The sequence below is a fragment of the Tiliqua scincoides genome, chromosome 5 (assembly GCF_035046505.1).
Source record: "Tiliqua scincoides isolate rTilSci1 chromosome 5, rTilSci1.hap2, whole genome shotgun sequence".
Taxonomy (NCBI): Eukaryota; Metazoa; Chordata; class Lepidosauria; order Squamata; family Scincidae; genus Tiliqua; species Tiliqua scincoides.
This window is the reverse complement of record NC_089825.1, coordinates 35,421,298-35,443,870: the sequence shown is the minus strand read 5'-3', so window position 1 is coordinate 35,443,870 and position 22,573 is coordinate 35,421,298. Positions and strand designations below refer to the sequence as shown.

At 42.8% G+C, this 22,573-nt stretch overlaps 1 protein-coding gene across 1 annotated transcript in view; it reads right to left on the bottom strand.

The window, feature by feature from the left end:
* The window catches only part of DNAH11 (dynein axonemal heavy chain 11), a 189,915-nt gene that overhangs the window by 93,818 nt on the left and 73,524 nt on the right, over window positions 1-22,573 (bottom strand). The window contains exons 36-48 of the mRNA XM_066631428.1: window positions 19,877-20,015; window positions 19,179-19,271; window positions 18,766-18,960; window positions 17,244-17,321; window positions 16,024-16,156; window positions 12,308-12,435; window positions 11,684-11,832; window positions 10,833-10,983; window positions 8,666-8,797; window positions 7,309-7,482; window positions 4,621-4,825; window positions 1,140-1,305; window positions 697-799 (exon numbers count right to left, since the gene is read on the bottom strand). Of these exons, the coding sequence (XP_066487525.1) occupies window positions 697-799; window positions 1,140-1,305; window positions 4,621-4,825; window positions 7,309-7,482; window positions 8,666-8,797; window positions 10,833-10,983; window positions 11,684-11,832; window positions 12,308-12,435; window positions 16,024-16,156; window positions 17,244-17,321; window positions 18,766-18,960; window positions 19,179-19,271; window positions 19,877-20,015 (1,846 nt within the window). The remainder of the gene's footprint in view (window positions 1-696; window positions 800-1,139; window positions 1,306-4,620; window positions 4,826-7,308; window positions 7,483-8,665; window positions 8,798-10,832; window positions 10,984-11,683; window positions 11,833-12,307; window positions 12,436-16,023; window positions 16,157-17,243; window positions 17,322-18,765; window positions 18,961-19,178; window positions 19,272-19,876; window positions 20,016-22,573) is intronic.

The following is a 22,573-nucleotide window of genomic DNA, read 5'->3' as shown; positions in this document are numbered from 1 at the left end:
TGCACCACCCATCTCCTCAAAATTGGGCTCCGGCCTGCTGTATCTGCTTGGAAATCTGGGCTCAATGGCTTCTGGGGTGACAGAATCCAGAAGCAGCTGGCCAGAGTGCAGTTCAATGGAGATCGGTAGTGTGAACAGGAGGCTCCCCATTGAATGGTAAGCATTGTTCAGGCAGGGGAGGGATTAGACAGGGCACCAGATCTGGCCCATGGGCCAGAGTCTAGAAAGCCCTGTCAAGAGCCAGTGCAGCCATATCAGCAGGACACATGCTGCATCATGAGGAGGGTACAGCAGTCACAGGAGCCTTGTCAACATAAGACTCCCCCAGTGACTCTCCTCAGATCTATTTCATTGGTGTAAGTCTAAGGAGAGTAAGCAAGAGGGAAGGGGAAAAGGGATGGAGAAAGGATAGCTATTGCCATCAGGATCCACTCTTCCCTCCCCTGATTCACCTCCCGCCTTTCCCTGTTCAAACACTCCCAATTCCATATTGCCATATAACCATTTGCAACAGCGGGGACCTCTGTTTCACTGTCATAAACATTAGTTAGGATTGGGTTATAAATCTTTTTTAATGAGAGACTAATTTCTCTCTCTCTCTCTTGCTTGCTTTTTCTCTCCCCCCCTCCCTTACATACGTGTGTGTGTCTGTGTGGGTGGATGCGTACCTGCACCTGCCTATATTTGTGATCTTACCTGGAGTCGGGGGTTGATGGTGAAGCTGCCAACAGTTGGATTCATACAGGCAACATATTGACAATTACGGATTTCTTTTACAGTTAACTTTTGTCTATCATACCTAAGAGACCAAAAAAATAACATTTTTAAATATTTATAATTAAGCTAGAAATTAGAGTCTTACAAAGACACAGAACACATTTATAAATGTCGCTGGCCTCAAGCAATGGATCCACCACTCGTCCTCAATTAAAGTTTAAGCTAAGTTATCTGACATAAATTATTCTAAATCTCTTGCAACCAGATATTTCACTATGGATGAACTAGCAAGTCTTCATGTGCACAGAAGATCTGAAAAATTTCAAACCTGCAGTAACATTTTCATCACCGGCATTACTGACACTGGCAGAATAAATAAAACACAGGTTTGACTTAATCCTAAAATAGAGACAGTCTCTTACCAATGTCCATAATCAATGTGTTGCCTAATCAGTGTGTGAGGCTGAACTGTTCCATACACATCCACTTCAGGCATGTTCATATCATCAATAAAGTAAACCAACTTCTTGTTTCCCACTGGACCATAGTTACGGCCAGCCTTTTTTTCCAAGGGTTGTTCAAGAATTCCTGAAAAGTGTGTAATATATGATTACTGATCATTGTGGAAAAACTGTGCTGAGGCTATCAACTAGGCATGCTTGTGAATCTGCCTCTGCTGGATCCATTCACTTTACTGGGTTTGATTTCTGGCGCAAAATTCATTTTCTCTTCTGCAGGTATGTTTCTGTATATGCTCTCCTTTCTTTCTTTTACCAGTAAAAAACATATACTTACAAATTGTCTGCCCAGAGAGGACACCTATTTTTTTCTTTACACAATTGTGCAATTGTCTAGAATTAAAAATATTATTTTTAAAACCAGGAATGTTGGGGGATGTCTTATTGAATTACTCTTGTGAAGACACATGAGTAAATTCTCTTAGGGCCCAATCCTATTCTCTCCCCGCACCCCCTTTTGCTGATAGAGGCATGCCAAAAATGGGTGAACAGTATCCAGTGGGGGGGAAGGTTGTGGATTGAGAGGCTTTGAAGGGGAAAGAGGAATCGTTTCCCCTTACCCCTACCTAAGCCTCCAGCTCTGCATTGGGTCTCCTCAGACCTGAGTTCACAGCCAGAATGGCGCTCTGCTTCTTGCAGGCATACCTGCCTGACTGCACACAACCAATCTTGGTTGAGCAACCCAACAATGTGCATTGGGGGGGGGGGAGGAGTGTCACAAGTTTGCTATTCTGTCCATGTGTGGATGTGGCTATCCAAACCAGTAACTGTACAGAGATAATAATAAAGAAGAAGAAATGTCATGGAAAGCATCTCTGAATCCCCACACAGAAACAAAGTCAGGATAAAGATTCCTTACTGAGGAACAGTTCATAAGCTCTATCAAGCAATAGCATGATCCTAATACTAAAATTCATTATGCAATGTTCTAATACATAAGAATGCTCACTGTAATAATTTTATTAAACAGTAAGCAAGTCAAGTGATCTTTGACCAGTTCACTGACCTTTCTGACCAGTTCAAGTGACCATTTCACTGACCCTTCTGGTTGATTTTAAAGACTTAAGTTTCTGAATTACAGTTCTCAAAAATGGTATTAATTAGTTTGCATTGCTTGCTGCTGCTGCACTTTTTAGCTGTGCCCCACAGGTGTAATATGAGAAATAATAAGGTATTTGAAAAGCATGCAGAAATAATACATGAGAAGCATAAAAGACATAAAATACACCATAATTGCATCAAAAGGCATTCTTCGAATTCTGTCACTGAAGAGAAACCTTGGCATTTACAGATAAAGTTTAAAACCTATGTAGTAAACACACATTTTATTGAATAATTACTACTACTACTACTACTACTACTACTACTACTACTACTACTACTACAAGTGCATGTTTGTGATTTTTGGGAATCTTTCAGCCACTCACAAACAAGTCAATTCATACTTATTTCCTTATTAATGAAAAAGAATTTGGTGCATAACAAAAGTACAGTTTGGCTTTCTAGCATCCCAGATGAGAAGATGCTTCCCCATCCAGGTCTGGTCAGAAGGGCAGGAAGCCTGGTCTAGAGGGTACAGCTTCCATTAGCCCAAAGATAACATCTGAAGGTCGCCAAGGTTGCCTGTTCGAGGCCACCGGCAGCTCCGTGAATGGTGAGACCTTGAAGCAGCTGACAAGCTGAGTTGAGTTATTCCACCTGCTGTTTCGTGTGAGCGAAGAAGCGTCTTAGCTGCCCTTCAAGTGAGAGATGAAGGAGCTGCTCGTCAGCCAGCATGGGAGGCAACTGGAGGCCAGAAGTGATACCAGACCGTGAAAGATCCATCTGAAATGTTGTGCAGTTCTTGAAAGATAGAACCTTTCTGTTATTGTAAAAATCCCCTCGGGGATTTAGAGATAGCCTGCCTATGTAAACCGCCTTGAATAAAGTCAGAGGAGTAATCTGATGACCAAAAAGGCAGTATATAAATTCCAGTATTATTATTATCCCTAGAAACAAGGACAGCCATTTACCAATAACACTGGCTCACACTGGCTACAGGAGCAATATCCACACTCTTACAGCAATCACAGATCCTGCAAGGGATCACAGATCCCTGTGATCTGCAATCACAGATCCTGCAAGGGTACCAGCAGTACTAACTTGACACATAGGGTCCAATCCTATCCAACTTTCCAGTGCTAATGCAGCTGCAATGCAGCCCCCAGGTAAAGGAACAAATGTTCCTGTACCTCAAGGAAGCCTTAGTGACTGCCCTCCTACAGCAGGATGCAGCACACATCCCATTGGCATGGCTGCATCAGCCATGAAAAGCTGGGATTGAGACCACACTTTCTAGTGTTCAGTTCTGCTGCTTTGGTGATACACACGCAGGATCAGTGTATCAGGGACCAAATGCACCACTGACTACAAACTTTGCTATTTTCCATTTCATCCCAGCACAGCACCTTTTCCAGAGCATCTTTGCTGGCCTTTTGTTTGGTTGGTTTTGTTTTCATGAGCCTTTTTGAGGTAGGGAACCAAATTTAAAAAAATTTCATTGTTATGTAAGTTCAATGTGAACATTTTTGGTTGAAAAACAGTACACAAATATTAAAATAGCAGTAACCAATATAAATAATAAGCATTCACAGGAAAAAGAGTTCCTGTGCTCACTCTCTACAAACAAGTATTAAAGAAAGAAGGAAAAAGGAGAATTATAGCCTACATGATTATGAACTTAGTATAATTACCAACTTTTGGGCCCAATTCTATACCCCGAAGTGCCACTGGCAAAGTGCATGCTGCATGCTATGAGGGTGGGTGGGAATCAAACATCCCAGAAGAGGTAAATAAAAAACTCCCCATAGGCTGCCTGGTTTCTAATGGGCCTGTCTCCTCAGACCTACACAGGTGTAGGTCTGAGGAAACTCTGGAGGCAGATCTGGGCTGAGAAGGGGAAACAGAACCTCTGGATGTGTGACTGACATTCAGATTCTCCTCCTCTGCCCCCTCCTGTCCTTTGCACAGCTTGCTTGCTGCCCCAATCCACCCACAAAACTCCCCTGAACCATCCTCACTATCAACTTACTGGTGTTAGCAGGAATGATGGAGGTTCTGCATGTTGCTGTCACCTGTGCATGGTTTCAGGCTGAATGGAAAAGCTTTCCCACCACTTTAAGGTACAGATAGGATTGAGCTGCCAATTAATATTGTGGTTCATTGTGCAGGTATTTCTTTTATGCTATGGGAGCAAAAAGGTTTTCTGCACAATCCATTTTTATTTTTGCACACTGTAATATTCCCTTGTTTTTAGATTTGATCATTCCTAAATAATCATGTTCTTATGTAACCAGTTCAATTTTAGACAGACTTTTGCATGCAATGACTTCTGTGAGGAACTTACTTTGCAAGGCTGCTGATGTGGTGTAATAATTGAAAGGAACTTTGGACACCAGGAAATCCTCAGAGAGGCCAGCAAGGCATTCTCCAATAAACACTGTTTTCCCCACTCCAGCATTTCCAACAAGCATCAGAGGCTTGCCTTTCTCCAAGAGCAAATCTGTAAAGTATTTGAGACACGTGGTCTCAGGTGTGTGAACAAGGACTGCCTGAAGCATTAAAAGAAAATGAACAGGGTCATTTCCATTACTATCATGGTATTTGTGTTAACATGCCATTATAACTGCTTTACATAAGAAAAAGTAGTTTGCTTGTCTTGAGCACAGTGATGTGCATTTTTTTTTTTTTGCACATTAGGGTTAACATCTAAGTCAGGGGTGTCCAAATTTTTTGGCAGGAGGGCCACACCATCTATCTGACACTGTGTCGGGGGCTGGGGGGGGAAGAATTAATTTACATTTAAAATTTGAATAAATTTACATAAGTTTACATAATATACTAGAGGTGGAACTTATATGAATGAATGAAGGTCTTGCAATAGCTCAAGGCCTATAAAAGGCCTTGCACAAAGCAAGGCTGGCCTTTCCTTTGCTGCCGCTACTGCATCACAGACGTGAAACAGCAAGCAGAGGAGGAAGCCCTCATCCCACAGCTCACGCAAGAGGTCAAACAGTCACCCTCACGCTGAGAGCAGTTGCGTCAGGCCAGTGCGGGCTCCAACAATTCTCCGGAGGGTCAGAGGCTCATTGGAGACTCGGGGCTCCCTGAGGGCTGCATTGAGAGGCCTCAAGAGCCGCATGGCTGGGGTTTGGGCACCCCTGATCTAAGTAATTGACTTCATTCCCTTATTTGCCATGAGCATGCAACATAAAGCCTTTCTGCATGAGGAGTAGCTGTGGCTCAGTGGTAAAGGACTTGTTTAACAGTAGAATCCCATGCCTATTCCAAAATAAGCCCTAGAGAGTCTAAAGGCACTCCCAAGTGTAATGGAAGATCAGAAGATCATCAGGTGGATGATGTGGTGTTGACAGTGATCCCATGTTTTGACAGCTGGTTGACAGCTCTAGGAAGGGCAGGGCTGGCTCCACAGTTGTAATCAATCAAGGCCATTGGAGACTCTGATGGGCGCCTGAACTTCATTTGACCCTGATGGGACTTTGAATGGACATGGACTGAAGGGATGGCTCACCTGAGCCTAATTTGGACTTAACAAGGGGCTGCAGAAATAAAAGGCAGCCCCAAGAGCTACCCTGACCCAGACCTACAGGACATGGATGGACTGACTGACACACAAGGGAGGAGGGGACTGCCAGGACTCTGCTGGAGGACACAGAAGAGAGGACTGCCAGGACCCTGTTGAAGGAGACACTCTGCTGGAGAGGACACAGAGGAGGGACTCTGCTGCAGAAGACTGGACTGTGCTTTTGGAGATTGGATTGGACTTGGACTGGAGGCTTTGGACCTTTACCCACTGAGTTAAGTGGAGTTTTAGGGAAGGAAAGCCTCTGGACAAGAGGAAGTGCAGGGAGTATATGTGTTTGGAGCAATTAAGTACTGTTAATTGCTCAAACTGATAAGGAATTGTGTTCCTTTCTTTGCACACCACAGCTGTTGTTTCTAGAGATAAGGTCGTGTTAATTAGCCAAAAAGTGGGCATTAGAAGGGAGTTGGAATATTTGGATGGGACACCAAGTAACTGCATATGGGATTGCTGCCTAAATAGTAGAAGCTCTCAAGCTCAGGCCTGAGCATTTCTAGATAGACACCTGACACTCTGGAGAGCCAGTGGCATACTGGAGAGGTTCAAGGGGGGGTCATTTGATCCTGTGCACCATGTCTGGGGGGCAGCATCAAGTGGTGAGGGCAGCAGTTTGCAGTCATGGCCCTGGGCAGCACCGGAGCCAGGATCACCACTGTGGAAAGCCACAACCAATCAATGTAGACAAGAAGGGCTAGGAATAGTTCTATACTGAATAAACTCAGTACAGAGCAGCGTCATGTGGAAGGTCTCCCATGCCTATTTCAACAAAGTGAGTACCTATGTACATGGCTCACAGAAAGTGCCACCTGAGATGTATAAAAGAAGGTAATTATGTTGTCTCTTAACATAGAAAACTTACTTATTCAAAACAGCACTATTATTTTGCAATGTTTCAAATTTCCTAACTTTGGCAAAATACCAGGGGACTTTAGATTCCCTACTTGCAAAATGACTATATTACCTTATTTCAATGTGTCCTGCGTAAAAGAACAAAATCAATTACTATGAATGAGCTCCATAAGAACAGCCCCACTGGATCAGGCCATAGGCCCATCTAGTCCAGCTTCCTGTATCTCACAGCGGCCCACCAAATGCCCCAGGGAGCACACCAGATAACAAGAGACCTCATCCTGGTGCCCTCCCTTGCATCTGGCATTCTGACATAACCCATTTCTAAAATCAGGAGGTTGCGCATACACAACTCCCTCAGTGTATGTCTTATCAGTTAGCCACCTTCAATTTCTGTTTCCAGCTATCAGGCACTAAAGAATAGTCTAATAATTCTATTGTATACAAAAATAATGAGCTAGTAAAAGAGGTGCTTTTCTAGGAGGAATAAAAACATCTGTGAATAATAAGCAAAGCTGAATATGTGAGAATAATAAGCAAAGCTGAACATGCCTTCATTTTTTTTAACTTTTAAGTGTATACCTGCAAGGGTGTATCTGGATCCATGTCAAAATTGCTAATTTTATCACTCCATGGACAGAATTTCTTTGTTTTAGGGTCAAGATAATAATCAAAAATTGTTCCATGGGATGGAAACTTGACTGTTTTCATCTCTTTTAGCCACCAGCGACTGAACTCAACCTGATAATTAGAAAGCTAGAAGAAATTGAATAAACTTTTAGTTTTGCTCTCTATGTCTTCAAACTGTACACAGATAATTTTTAATTACTTACTGTAGACACAAAAGAAACAGATGTCTCAGGTTTGATGCAGTATAAATACTGCCAAAGGCTTTCAAATTATAGAAAATGAAGCTCATTCAAAGCAGGATATATTTCCACTGGATAGAATGAACTTAGCTTGCATCCTCTTTAAAAGGCCAAGCCAAGTACCAAAAATTCTGAACACAGTAACTTAATAATAATTTTCTGTTGCTTTACAGAAATTTTACATAAATTTTGTGCATGATTTACTGGTCAGGAACACATATCCAAACGATCAAAGAAATTAAACTGAACACCCCAAATACTCTCGTGAGAGGTTTTTCAGATGACTGGCTAGGACAGCAGCATTTCTTGATTTCTAATGCTTGTATACAATATAACTCTCCTTTTTCACCTTGAATGGTGTTGGTGTACGTCCATAAAAAGCACTGTATAGCTATCAGAACTGCAGGCAGATGCCAGTAGAAAAATGCTTTGATTCTTCCATGAAAATATTCACAAAATGTGTGACACTGCATCAGAGTTTCTCACACCCTATGGAATCGCACAGTCTCACTCTAATTACTTCTTCTATGGCTCCCTCAGTCTTACTGGGAATATGTGCTGTGCCAGGTACCTGGGTCCCACGCTGCATTTCTTCCCCACCTCTCCAACTTCTACACATAAAATTGGCATAATTTCATTCATTTCTAGTTAGCACTTACTCCTCTGGGCCTACTTACCCTCATCCTAGCTCCTTCAAACAACGTCAGACCACTCATATTCCTAATTCCTATCCACATGCTCCTTTCACTTAACTCCTATGCAAGGAATTAGAACTTCAAAAGTGAGAAATTAATGGACACCAATTTTTCCTTCTATTTGTCCCAATGGGCTCATGAGTCTGATTATCTTGAGGTTTATTACTAATATAAGACCCACCAATATAAGCCTAACAACTGGCTCTTCATTGGTCACAACAACGTCTTGTCCTTCTGTTTCCAGAGAGCTTATTATAGTGTCTGTTGAGCTGATTTTCACCATTATTTTATTGCACAGGTCACTGAGCATCAGAACTGTTTGTTCCTCCCAGTCTACTGCTAAGCTTAAAGTTTAGTCAACTGTTTTTTGCCTACCTGATCTTGAAAGAGAGCACCACCAAATGCCCACACACAAGCAAAGGCAAAATATATTTCATACAAATCTCTAGGACCATCAAGGGGCACATTTTCAGGGGTCAGCAAACAGTCAAGGAGAGAACAAAGGGTCTATAAGAAGAAAAAACATAAAAAACAAAGCATGAAAAATGTACTGCTGTTGGACTACTGCTTCAGCAGCTATACTGGCTACCTATTCAGTTCCGGTCCCAATTCAGGGTGCTGGTATTAACCTTTAAGGCCCTGCATGATTGTTTCTATTCTATCTGAAGGACCACCTTCTCCCATACATTCCTGCCCACCTTCTTAGGTCATCTGAAGGGGCATTCCTTCAAGCACTGCCTCTATCCCAAGTTAGAGGGGTGGCAGCTCGAGGCAAAACTTTTCTGTAGTGCCACCACAACTATGTAATTCTTTTGCAGGGGAATTAAGAACTATTCCTTACCCTCATGGCTTTTCAGTGAAGGCTCAAAACATACCTATTCCATCTGGCATTTGGTTGCTGAGTGGACATTTGTCCTCTGTGCCTCTGTAATTTAGCTGTGACTTGACTGCTTCCCTGGACTAATCTGTCCCCTCCCCCCATCGCTCAACAATATGTGCTGGGTTTTGCTTTGTTTTTATGCTTCCTTTTAGTGTTTAGCTATTAAAATTGATGTTTTAATGGCTTCTTATGAAGTTTCTTTTTCCCTTCCCTTATAGTTATAATGCATTGTACATTTTTTATAGAGCTTTATGAGCCGCCTTGGCCATTTGCTTTGACATGGGAAAGGTGAGACAAATTTTTCAAATAAATAATATGGGGACACTTGCTCATTAGTTGTTGGCATCCTTCAGTCTCGGAAGACTATGGTATCGCGCTCTGAATAGTGGTTCTGGAACAGTGCCTTCTCCAGTGCGCGAAGCCTGGGTAAAGTAGATATGGAGGATAGACTGTTACCCATGCAGCAAATCCCCCCTCTCCACGTCGCTGAAATGGTCCAATGGAAAGGCAGAAGCCAATACGGTTGGTTTCAGCGGCATCGCAGGAGTTGCCACAATTTCAGACTCTAATGTACATCATACTAAGGGTTCTTCCAGACATGCTGAAGAAGAACTAAAGCATTACATGACTGCATATTTGGTGATTATGAGGGAGACGAGTTTCTATACAAACTCCATGAATATTGTTCTCTTACTTCCTTTTTGCCTGTAATTTATTTAAAAATAATAAAGAAAATAAAACTACTTTACTTTGGGCAAAGTTTATGCTTCTCTGCTCTTATAACATTCATGGCCCAATCCTATGTGGGTCTTAAGCTGTCAGAACACATGTTCAGCAAAAGGTGAACAACTGTCATGTGCTTCCAGGCCTTGGCCAGCAAATGGCAGAAGCACAACACATGCACCAGCAGCTCCCAGAGGGTCCTGGAGGCTCCACTGGATTTGGTAAGTGGGCAGCAGGGGCAAGGAGGGAGGTTTTGGCAGTGTTTTGGGGGGGGGCAGGGAGTGGACGGATCTTGATGGCAAAGGCCAGATTCTATCCCCCATTTTTTAACCTGCTCTGCTCACTTTCTCCTTGGACTTACACCAGCTACATAGCTGGCATGGGTTCAAGGAGACCTAGCAGAGGTAAGTAAAAAAGTTTTTTACTTACCTCTGGATGGCCTTATGATCACCCCTCCCCCATGCACAAAGCACTGGATGCAGCATGCATTTCATGCATGCAGTGCAGCTGCTTTGTCATCAATTGTGAAGAATAGGATTGGGCTACAAGTTCCGTTAGCAGTTACTGAGCAATGCAGTTAAAGGAAAAAGAGATGCAGCTGACTTATAGTGATTCAAAGCATGGGTCCTTCTAGATTTCCTGGAGTGCTCTTCAGTAGTGTGTTGATAGCTACCATCTTCCTTTACTTACAGTTCAATGCCCCTACTTTTGTATCCAGCAATACATTAGTTTACAGGTTTTTTAAAAAAAGATTATGATCACCAGTGAAACTACCCTATTCCACCACTATGAAGGGGCCCCCAAAGGTACTTGGCTGATGGTTGCCACAAGCCTGGTGCTGGCACCACTCATGCTCAACTGAAGCTGGCCTCAACTGTTCTAGTTATTCTAAAATCACATGTTTAACTGTTCCCATATTGTTCCAACTAAAAGTCATACCTGAACCATACTATTCTCAGGGATGGGAGTTATAGTTTTGAAGTTTGTTCTGAGTTGATCTAAGCATGGAGGGACATATTTATCAAAGAGAATAGTCAAATTTGCTTTTTCAGATTGGTGACTCCTGGTTTCTATCCAGCTTGCAACATATCTGCAAAAGGAAAAACACAACGATCACTCTAAAGATTGAAGGGACTTTTGCTTGGAAAGGGAACATGATCCACCCATTGCCCTCTGAGATTCACAACAGATGTCAATTTTAACTGCTTAGATCAATGGTTCCCAAACCTTTTAGCACCAGGACCCACTTTTCAAAATGACACTTTAACGGGACCCACCTAGGTTTATCAGACTTTCAGAAAAGTAAATCTAGAAAGAAATAATTTTATTTATTTATAAGTAATAATAACCAGAAAGACCCACCAATATTTTTCTCCCGATATTTACACATGGTTCCAACTGCAGAAGTTCTGCTTCTTGCAGGGCTGTTAGCAGCTCCAGTATCTATTTTTGAATAGCTTCAGGGCTTGCGACAATTAGTTATCTGACCTTTCCATCACCCAAAAATCAGGTCATGACCTACCAGTGGGTCCTGACCCACAGTTTGGGAACCACTGGTTTAAATGATTAATAATAATTACAACTAGGGCTCTAACATATAATTAATCATGTAGCATGGGTAATCCCAGACAAGAGTGAGTAATATTCAGATTAAAGTAATCCAAATATTGAAAAATGATAGTTATTTTCTACAATAATAATTTCAGAGATTATAAACCATTACTATAAATGCAAAATGTTACTGCTATCTTTGATTCTAAATTATTATTTTTAAGAGAGGAAGTACTTACGGATTCCAACCAAGGTCCTGTGGGTTTACGTACAAAATCCCTGCTCTAGACACTGTAGCAGGAGTGGCTGTTCTTAAATGGTGTATCTCAAACAGCAGTCTCATTGATGGAGTCAGAGGAACACGTTCATTGCTGGCAAGAGTTAGCACCTAGGAATCAGCAGCACAAAGGTATGTTATTTTGACAAAAGAATCCATGGTATTCATTTTGATAATGAATCAGAGAACAGTCACCACGAACAGACCTGTAAACATTTAAGAATATTATTATAAAACTTGAAAAACTATTTGCACATAATTTTAAGATGATACACTTGCATGTAAAACAGGAGTTATACATTAGTTCTATGAAAAATGTTCCTAGATATACATTAGATCCGCATATCTCTATGCTTGTTGATACATGTTGATACTAACCTTGTTACAATTTACAAGAACACTATGTCTTGATTGAGAAGTCAGAATAGGGCACAAGTTAACAGGTAGAAGAAAGGATGCCCATTCTACTCCTTCACTACAGAGAAGGGAAAAAATATAATAGAAAGAAAACAGAAAAGGAACAAAGGAAGACATGTGTGAGAGTTGCTAGATTGAAAGGCAGAGAATTTGTTTGCCAAGATCTCACCTTGTTATCATCCATAACAGTATTGAGTGACTCAATCCACATAGGATCTATGTCACCATCGAGGACAATCCATTTTGGCCATTGATGGATAATATTAGCTTGCTCTCTCAAAAGAGATGAGAAGAGACCTGAAAATGGCATTTAAATAAGTTTTTTAAAAAGAAATTCAAACTAATGAAAAACAATAATTAAAAAAAAAACAACACTTCTAGATGGTATCCAAAAACCTGTAAGCACCCAAGCACTTCCAGGGCTTAATTAAACTTTCTTCAATTTCCTACACCAGCCACAGGAAGAATGTATTTAAATCTGGAAGGTAGAACCCAAAGCACTTCCAGGGCTGGATCCCTTTAGGGGATAACCAAAACTAGGAACAGAAGTGGGTGTAAATGATTTTATTCTTTCATGGATTTCAGTGTTTTTCAAAGTTGTGCAGAAAGTGGTGGTACGTATTTTTATTTCAAGAGTGCATATTTATAAATTATAAAGTGTAACCACTTTAAAAGTATACTGAGCAGGTGGTATAGTGTCAGCAAATGCAGCCACCTGCACGTAGAGGAGTTAGAGACTATGTAGTATGTTTTTTCTTGCAGATTTCAGATTTTTTTTTTTTACAAAATATAAAAAAGTGGGTCCTGATACCAAAAAGTTTGGAAACCACTGCTCTAATGTCCTGAAAGAACCAGCTAACACTGTCACTTCTGATCTGGGGGAAGGCCGACAGGAGCCGAGGGGCTTCCGGTTCGGGATTCCTCATCCCTATGGGATGAGGATGGGGAGGTTAGAGAACAACAAGACAAAGGCAGGGTAGGAGAAGAAATTGGGAAAGGTAGGGTGATGGGATGTGATAGACGGTTTGGCACAATGAGAGGATGCGGGGACAAAGGAGCGAATAAGCAGCCCATCCTGGGGCATTCCGTGTATAAATGCTTCTATGCGAATGCCCGAAGTTTACGAGCAAAGGTGGGAGAACTGGAATGTCTGGTGACAAGGGAATATATTGACATAGTGGGCATAACAGAAACCTGGTGGAATGCGGAGAATCAGTGGGATACCGCAATCCCGGGCTATAAACTCTACAGGAGGGACAGGCAGGGGTGTGTTGGAGGTGGGGTGGCCCTTTATGTTAAGGAAGGGATAGAATCCAGCAAAGTAGAGATTGAAGGTGGGTCCGACTCCAGCGTAGAATCTCTGTGGGTTAAATTACCAGGCTTGTGCAGCGATGTAATACTGGGGGCGTGCTATCGTCCTCCAGACCAGAAATCTGATGGGGACCTTGAAATGAGGAAACAGATCAGGGAGGTGACAAGGAGGGACAGGGTTGTAATCATGGGGGACTTCAATTATCCTCATATTGACTGGGACAATTTGTGTTCTGGTCACGATAAGGAAACCGGATTTCTTGACGTGCTAAATGACTGTGGCTTAGATCAGCTAGTCACGGAGCCCACCAGAGGACAGGTGACTCTGGATTTAATTTTGTGCGGTACGCAGGACCTGGTTAGAGATGTAAACGTTACTGAGCCATTGGAGAACAGTGATCATGCTGCGATCCGTTTTGACGTGCACGTTGGGGGAAGAATACCAGGCAAATCTCTAACAAAAACCCTTCTGACGGGCAGACTTCCCTCAAATGAGGAGGCTGGTTAGAAGGAGGTTGAAAGGGAGGGTAAAAAGAGTCCAATCTCTCCAGAGTGCATGGAGGCTGCTTAAAACAACAGTAATAGAGGCCCAGCAGAGGTGTATACCGCAAAGAAAGAAGGGTTCCACTAAATCCAGGAGGGTGCCCGCATGGCTAACCAGCCAAGTTAGAGAGGCTGTGAAGGGCAAGGAAGCTTCCTTCCGTAAATGGAAGTCTTGCCCTAATGAGGAGAATAAAAAGGAACATAAACTGTGGCAAAAGAAATGTAAGAAGGTGATATGGGAGGCCAAGCGAGACTATGAGGAACGCATGGCCAGCAACATTAAGGGGAATAATAAAAGCTTCTTCAAGTATGTTAGAAGCAGGAAACCCGCCAGAGAAGCGGTTGGCCCTCTGGATGGTGAGGGAGGGAAAGGGGAGATAAAAGGAGACTTAGAGATGGCAGAGAAATTAAATGAGTTCTTTGCATCTGTCTTCACGGCAGAAGACCTCGGGCAGATACCGCTGCCCGAACGGCCCCTCCTGACCGAGGAGTTAAGTCAGATAGAGGTTAAAAGAGAAGATGTTTCAGACCTCATTGATAAATTAAAGATCAATAAGTCACTGGGCCCTGATGGCATCCACCCAAGGGTTATTAAGGAATTGAAGAATGAAGTTGCAGATCTCTTGACTAAGGTATGCAACTTGTCCCTCAAAACGGCCACGGTGCCAGAAGATTGGAGGATAGCAAATGTCACGCCTATTTTTAAAAAGGGAAAGAGGGGGGACCCAGGAAACTATAGGCCGGTCAGCCTAACATCCATACCGGGTAAGATGGTGGAATGCCTCATCAAAGATAGGATCTCAAAACACATAGACGAACAGGCCTTGCTGAGGGAGAGTCAGCATGGCTTCTGTAAGGGTAAGTCTTGCCTCACAAACCTTATAGAATTCTTTGAAAAGGTCAACAGGCATGTGGATGCGGGAGAACCCGTGGACATTATATATCTGGACTTTCAGAAGGTGTTTGACACGGTCCCTCACCAAAGGCTACTGAAAAAACTCCACAGTCAGGGAATTAGAGGACAGGTCCTCTCGTGGATTGAGAACTGGTTGGAGGCCAGGAAGCTGAGAGTGGGTGTCAATGGGCAATTTTCACAATGGAGAGAGGTGAAAAGCGGTGTGCCCCAAGGACGCCTTTAAAAGGGGATTGGACGAGTTTCTGGAGGAAAAATCCATTATGGGGTACAAGCCATGATGTGTATGCGCAACCTCCTGATTTTAGGAATGGGTTAAGTCAGAATGCCAGATGCAGAATGCCAGAATGCCAGATGCAGGTGCTAGAAAAGCACCTCTTTTACTAGCTCATTATTTTTGTATACAATAGAATTATTAGACTATTCTTTAGTGCCTGATAGCTGGAAACAGAAATTGAAGGTGGCTAACTGATAAGACATACACTGAGGGAGTTGTGTATGCGCAACCTCCTGATTTTAGAAATGGGTTATGTCAGAATGCCAGATGCAAGGGAGGGCACCAGGATGAGGTCTCTTGTTATCTGGTGTGCTCCCTGGGGCATTTGGTGGGCCGCTGTGAGATACAGGAAGCTGGACTAGATGGGCCTATGGCCTGATCCAGTGGGGCTGTTCTTATGTTCTTATGTTCTTATGTAAAAATGACAAGTGCAGAAAATGGTGTTATGTATCTTTATTTTGTTATTACCGAAAAACCTAATTCAAGTCTGCACAACTAGTTTCCAACTTTCATTGCATGGTTGTCTGGGAGAAAAATACAGCTGCTTTTCCCAGGATTCACTACCCAAGATCACTCCTAGTTGTGCACCACAGAGCTGAAAGTATGAGCTGTGCAAAGCTGCTATGTGGATGTGTTCTGGGACTAACCCACTTGATCACCTGGGCTTCTGTCCATCACATGCAGCTCCTCACCTACATTCTAAAATGCCAAGTGTTTTATCTGCACGGATCAGTTGGCCCTGTAGAATAAGCATCTACACAGGAATTAGTTTCAGGCATGCCAGGAAAGACAGAGGGTGTGCAAAATAACACAGTAAAACACAAACTTATCTTCTACTTGCCATCTTTCCATTCTCGTGTAGCATGATGTATAAAACCAAAAAGCTCATCAGTAGTCACAGCTTTGGGGTTCAGATCATTCCAGACAGGCTTCTGTTTCATATTTATATATGTTCTATTCAGTGTTCTCAAAATCTAAAAGACAGTCAGAAAAAAATTTCCATGTTAAGGTCCAAGTCTTAAACCACAGTGTCTGGAAAAGTGCCAATTTTTCTTTAGTGCTGTGGCTTATAACATTTGTGATGAATGCCCTGTTTTTTCAGTATTTTTGCCTATTTACGTTTTAGACATTTCTAGCTTCCCCCCCTCCTGAGGACTTTGGGATGCTATAACAGACTGCTAGGCATCATAGATGCAGGAGCCATTACTTTGGGATGCTCATCTGTGGTTCTCCTACCCTGGCAGCACCCCCCCCCCAAAACACTCAGTTGGCATGACAATCTGAGGGCCACCCCCTGGGTGGGAGGAAGAAGGCAGTGGGCATAGGGGTGGTACCTCCAGGTGGAGCGTGGCACTGGGAGTGTGCCCCGGGCAGAGCAGTGACTAGGAACACCAGTTCCAGAGATTAAATTTGAAGCACTTCAAGAAACATTAAGCACTGCAGGCTTTCTGAGTCCTCCAGAAACAATTATATTCTCTCATAGTACTTAAGATTTATATAGCACTTTCTGAGCATATGGATCATTTCTCATATTATTAGATGCAAACCTTAAAAATAACACTGTACAATAAGCAAGTACTATTATCTTCATATTGCAACGAGTAAAATAAGACTGAGCAGCTTGCCCAAGGCAACTTTGTGAGAATTCATGGCAGAGGTGAGATTTGAATTGACAATTCTGTAGTATTATTGTTGTTATTCCCATATTGCAGCCAAGGCTGAAAGAGAGTGACTTACATAAGGCAACTTAGGGAGACTTCATAAGAGAAGTGAGAATCAAGGGAAGTGAGAAGTCCTGGTTTGCAGCTTACTCAGTCACTGTACCACACCAGCTCTCTAACAATACAATTATATTAATACAATTTATGATTGATTATTAATTCCTGGACAGCTAGAATCCCAAGAGTAAAGCACTGTCAAGTATTTGCTTGACAGCGACAGTGTTTATCAGTTGCAACTGTACTTTACATCAGAACAGATGGGATTGACTGAAGTGAAAATCATGGTGTCATTGCAAAAAAATGAAATAACTTGTTAAAGAGGAATGTGTAAGGGGTGTACCTGGCTTTTTCCTGTGCCAGCATTTCCCACTGTGAAGACAGAGTGACGGACTGCCAGAAGCTCCTCAAGCTGAACAACCTGTCAAACAGAGTTAACACACACCCAGTGGTTTTGCTTCCTTGTCCTCCCATTACCAAGACACTAATTACTCCCCACATAGCAGCAGTTTCCCTCCCATTTTCTCCTTTAGGCAGGAACCCAAACAGAAATTTCCTCAAATAAATTCAAATTGGGTAACATGAAGAAGGTGCATTTGTCTACCATGGCCTGACTTCAGGCTTGAATTAATGAATGAACCTTGATGATGGTCACTGGATGATGTCAAATGACTACAACAGAGATGGCCAATGTAACTCTCCCTTTTAAGAAAATTTAAAAGGCGTAAGACCCTTTTTCAAGGCAGAACAGTGTTTCTCAATGTTTGTCCTCCACAGAACCACTTCGCATGGTCCACCTATCCAAAGTACCACCAGAAGTTACTCCTGACAACATCATCACCAGTTACTTCTGACTTGGGAGACCAGATGCGCCATGACAAACACCAGTAGGAGGCTCAGGGTGGAAGAGAGAGCTTTGGTGAGCAGAGAAAAGCATGCTTTGGAGCTCTGCCCACTGAGCCGAGCCTCCTACTGCTATTTGTTATGTGGTGTTCCCGGTCTTGCTGTTGGGTGGCAGATGTCCAACAAGTACCACCAGACACCACCTAAAGTACCACTGGTAGTACCCTTACCACTGGTGGAGAAACACTGATTTCGAAATACATAGCTATGACAGAGCAAACTCCCATTATGAATGAAGGGGAGATTTTCAGCAGGTAAATTATACAAAGGGACAGACTTATCTCTTCCCATGCTTCATGGTTCTGACTTGGATCACTCCCCCTGTCCCCCAACTGTGTTAAGAAAAACAGGCACTTATGGTTGGAACCACACTTTTTTTTTTTTAACCATACATTCCTCTGAATCCATGGTTTGACCCTAACAGGACAGTGAAACACAAGAGGGAAAGGGTGGTGGTGGAAGGTATTAATTCCACAAACCAATCTGAAATAGCCTGCAAGATCGATCATAGAAGGAAGGAAGTTATTCAGTCTGTGGGTTGGTGTGGTTCAAGAAACTCCATTGGAGCATGACTGAATAGAGGAGCACAGCAATCGACAAGTAAGCACCAATGCAGTTCCTATGTGAAATTTTAATGCCAACAATTATTATCAACCACTGGTACTTAATCCTTTCAAAGAAATCTGAGCAATGTACGGACGCCATTTCCACTTTGGGGAAGCAGCATTTCCATGTTCAGATAGGAGGAGAATTTACTTCATATTCTACCAAACACAAATCTACACATATAAAGTTGGCATGCACACTTAAAGTACTATGTTACTGAAAGACTAGCACTTTCAGGACACAATAGGAACACTGTAATGTACATGAAGTTAACCTTCACATCCAATACAACCTGCCTGCAATTATTTTGATTGAAATTCTTAAGGGGTGTAATTAAAGGCAATGGATTATTTTACTTTGAGGATAAAGCTCTCCTCAGGCTGCAAGTGAAGCTCCAGGGTGGACTGTTTAACCATCTGTTCAAATTGCAGGTCCCTCTTCCTCGGAACAGCCAGAGCTGGAAACAGGTCACTGATTAGGCCCATGAAAATTGGGATATCATCTGTTACTATCTTAGGCAAGTTGAAGTCCCTTAAGGCTCGCATAAGTACCTGAGAAAAGACAGTAAGTCACACATTATCATACCTGCGTAGATTTTCAATCAACTGCTCCTGAACAGAATACACTGACAGGGGAGAAGTACTGTATTTGCACCTCCAAATAAAGAGAAGAATTTCCATCCATTTTAAGAGGTAGGAAAAATCAGAATCAATGTGAGGATATGGTACTGGCAACTATATGAACCAGAGATCTGCATTACTGTGCATACCTGGTCCTCAGGTCTGTTCTTGTCTCCTCGCTTGAGAGAGCCAGCAACTACCAAAACAGATTTAACAGCACGAAGACCCCAGTCATAATGATCCTATGGTAAATTTACAGAGGAAAATGATCACTTATGAAACTCTGTTAAGAAAATATAAGATTTGCTCTTTACATTGTGTTTTTTAAAATTTGGAAACCTTAAATTTTCCTGCTCTGTTTTGGGTTTTGATGCTATACTCAACAACCTTGCAAGGATTTAGAGGAACATTCATGTTATTACTCACTTGCAGCCTGAATTAATTAATACAATTCCCACCTCATTAGCTGTTTGTGAGAAATGCACCCAATGTTTTGTTGACTTCTTTGCCTAATAAAATTTTCCTTGGGTGACTGTCCCATAAATAATTCCAATCAAACATTAAGTGTGCGATTACGAGGAGTGCACTACTGAAGCAGGTAAGTATAACACCAGGAAGAGCAGGCATTATCTACAACATGACTAACTACAATGTATGTGGTCATGCTGCAGACAATGTCTGCTTTACCAGGTAACATACTTATCTTCTACAATAAATCTCAAAGCATTTTTTAAATTTCAAAAGCACCCTAAAGGCATACTCGATATTAATATGCAAATTGATATTGCAGTACAACAACATTTTATTAGCACTGGTGGAACCCCAAGGTCCAAAGGAGTTCCCTTACCTGTTTAGAGAGAAGTTCTCTACAGAGGGTATACAAGGTAATAAACTTCCTGGCTAACAAGCGTGCATCAACAAACCCCTCAGCAACCAACATTATTTCACAGATTAATTCAATGTCAGGGACAACCATTGCACAAGGTCTAAAAAATGTAGAAAATCAAATGCACAGGTTAGTATTTAGCCAGAGTGAACAACAGTGCAACCCTACATGTGTCTACTTAAAAGTAAGTTTCACTGAGTAAGAATTCCCTGTCTTACTAGCAAGAGAATGTTCACAGGATTGCAGCCGAATCGGTCAACCCTATGGGCCACTTAAGGTTGCAGAATTCCAGTTCACGACCATAAGTGTAGCTATGGAATTGTAAAAGGTGTGTAATGGCTGGAGGCCACATGCACGTGGCAGTGGCTGTCACACCACACTGGTGCAGGTAAGAGGGTGGGGGAGGATGTCCAAGGGCAGGAGGGGGCAGGGACTGGGTCACATCAGGGGGCATGATGAAGGCAGGTTTTGGGCAGATCTCTGTGGTGTCAGAGGTGATGCTATGCCTCGAGCCTGTGCACAATACTCAGTACTTGACAACCAACATTATTTTGCATTCGGCCTGGACTGAGGGCAGTTCAGGAGTAGGCCAGGAGCAGGATCTCAGAAGCAGCAGCACCTGAGATCCTTTACCCCTGGTCTGGGCACAGTACAAAATAATGTTGGTTGCTGACATAAGAGCATAAGAACAGCCCCCCTGGATCAGGCCATAGGCCCATCTAGTCCAGCTTCCTATATATCACAGTGGCCCACCAAATGCCCCAGGGAGCACACAAGGCAACAGCAGACCTGCATCCTGGTGCCCTCCCTCGCATCTGCCATTCTGACATAGTTCATTTCTAAAATCAGGAGGTTGCACAAACACATCATGGCTTGTAACCAGTGATGGATTTTTCCTCCAGAAATTTGTCCAATTCCCTTTTAAAGGCATCTAGGCCAGATGCCATTACCACATCCTGTGGCAAGGAGTTCCACAGACCTGCCAGATGTATGCCAGCAAAATAGCTGGTGTGAATTCCAGCAGGCCCATTGGGGACCAGGAAGTATCAGAAGCACAGCATTGTGTAAGGCCAGCCCAGGATAGGAACGAACTGTGTTCAGTCCTATCCCAGGCCAGCCTGTGCGATGTAGTGCTGCTGATATAGCAGCCGCTGCTTCCCATGGACCAGCTGGGGTAGCAGTGGGCAGTAAAGAAATCTTTTACTTATCTACACTGCTGCTCCCTGGTTATATGATTATTTTTTGAAATTTGAACACAAAAGAAGTTTAGAAGTAAATATCACTCAAGATTAGCTGAGTTTACCTGACAGCTGTATCACTTTTTTCAGAGTTTCCAAACTTTCATTCTGGTTGAGATAAGTCTAGTTGGCTAGATTTGTGTGTTTACCTAACACAAGGAACTGCCCTGAAACTTGACAGTTAACTGATGACGTCTTCTATTTTTCTATGTTTTGCAAGCAATGGGACCTGCAAATCCTAACTTAAGAGACCTACACTCCTCCAGCCGGCGCCTTTTGAAAGAGCATTAGTAGAAAATGTTCATAATCAGTAGTACAAAATTAACCATTTTTGCTTTGCATAAAAATCCTTGTTAGCTTTGACTGACACATGTAATCATGGCTCTCTCAGGCCCTGCTAAAATGTTTGTAGACACTACCTGAAATCTAGGTGAGTTGGATGTCTCATGGCCCAATCCTATCCTGGGGCAGCCCACTGACTCAGCCTCTGGGCTGGCTGGGGACCAGACAGTGGCAGAGTGGTATGCAAGGAAATTTTATACTTACCTACGCTACTGCTTCCTGGTCCCCTGACCTGAGAAGAAAACTGATCCTACACCAGGGCAGTGCCAGGGTCCAGTGTGCTGCCCCAGCAACAGCAGTCACAAACATGCCTTAAGGCATGTTGTTGTTGTGACTGGGAGGGGAAAGATGCTGACAGGAAGGCCAGAGCCAGTCAATGGCAGGGGGAAATGCTAGCGCGTGTGGCAGTATGTCTCTCGCCAAATGGTGGGAAGGTGTTTCTAGATAGGAGAAAGGAAGGAGGGGCAAAACTGGGTGGGGGAGGACATTCTGGGGGGGCTGGGATGGTGGCAGAGGCCACTGTCAAATCCCATTCCCCCTCCTGGGCTTTGGAGCCCAACACAGGTTTTCCCCATTCTGCGCCAAACAGCTGGTGCAGCTCCTAGTATACCCATTGGGGCTGCCAGAGCTCTACATGGGCTAAGGGAACCTCTGGTTGCTTCCCACAGCTCCTACACCATGGCATGGCAGCTGGAGATAGATCAGGCCCTCAAGCTCCAGTCAAGATGATTTCCAGGGTGCAGCCTGGTGATTAGGTTTTTACTTTAAATTCTCAGGGATTTACATTTTGAAAATTTTGATACTTTCTCCCCCTTGAATTTCAAGTTCTGTATTTTAGGATTTTGGAATACCTGACCTTAGTTGTAACTTGGTACTAATGTTTTCCACCTTTATTCTGGCTCAGGTTTCTAAACAGTGTAAAAACTTCTGCATGTGCCACAGTTGAGCTTTCTTGCCTCTCATGCGCACTAAACTTGCTATGTGCTTGAGCAAGTACACAAACGGAAATAATCTTTTTTAAAATGTCAATAGGAAGCATAAACATTTAATTTAAGCTCCTTAAGCATTCTTGAACATT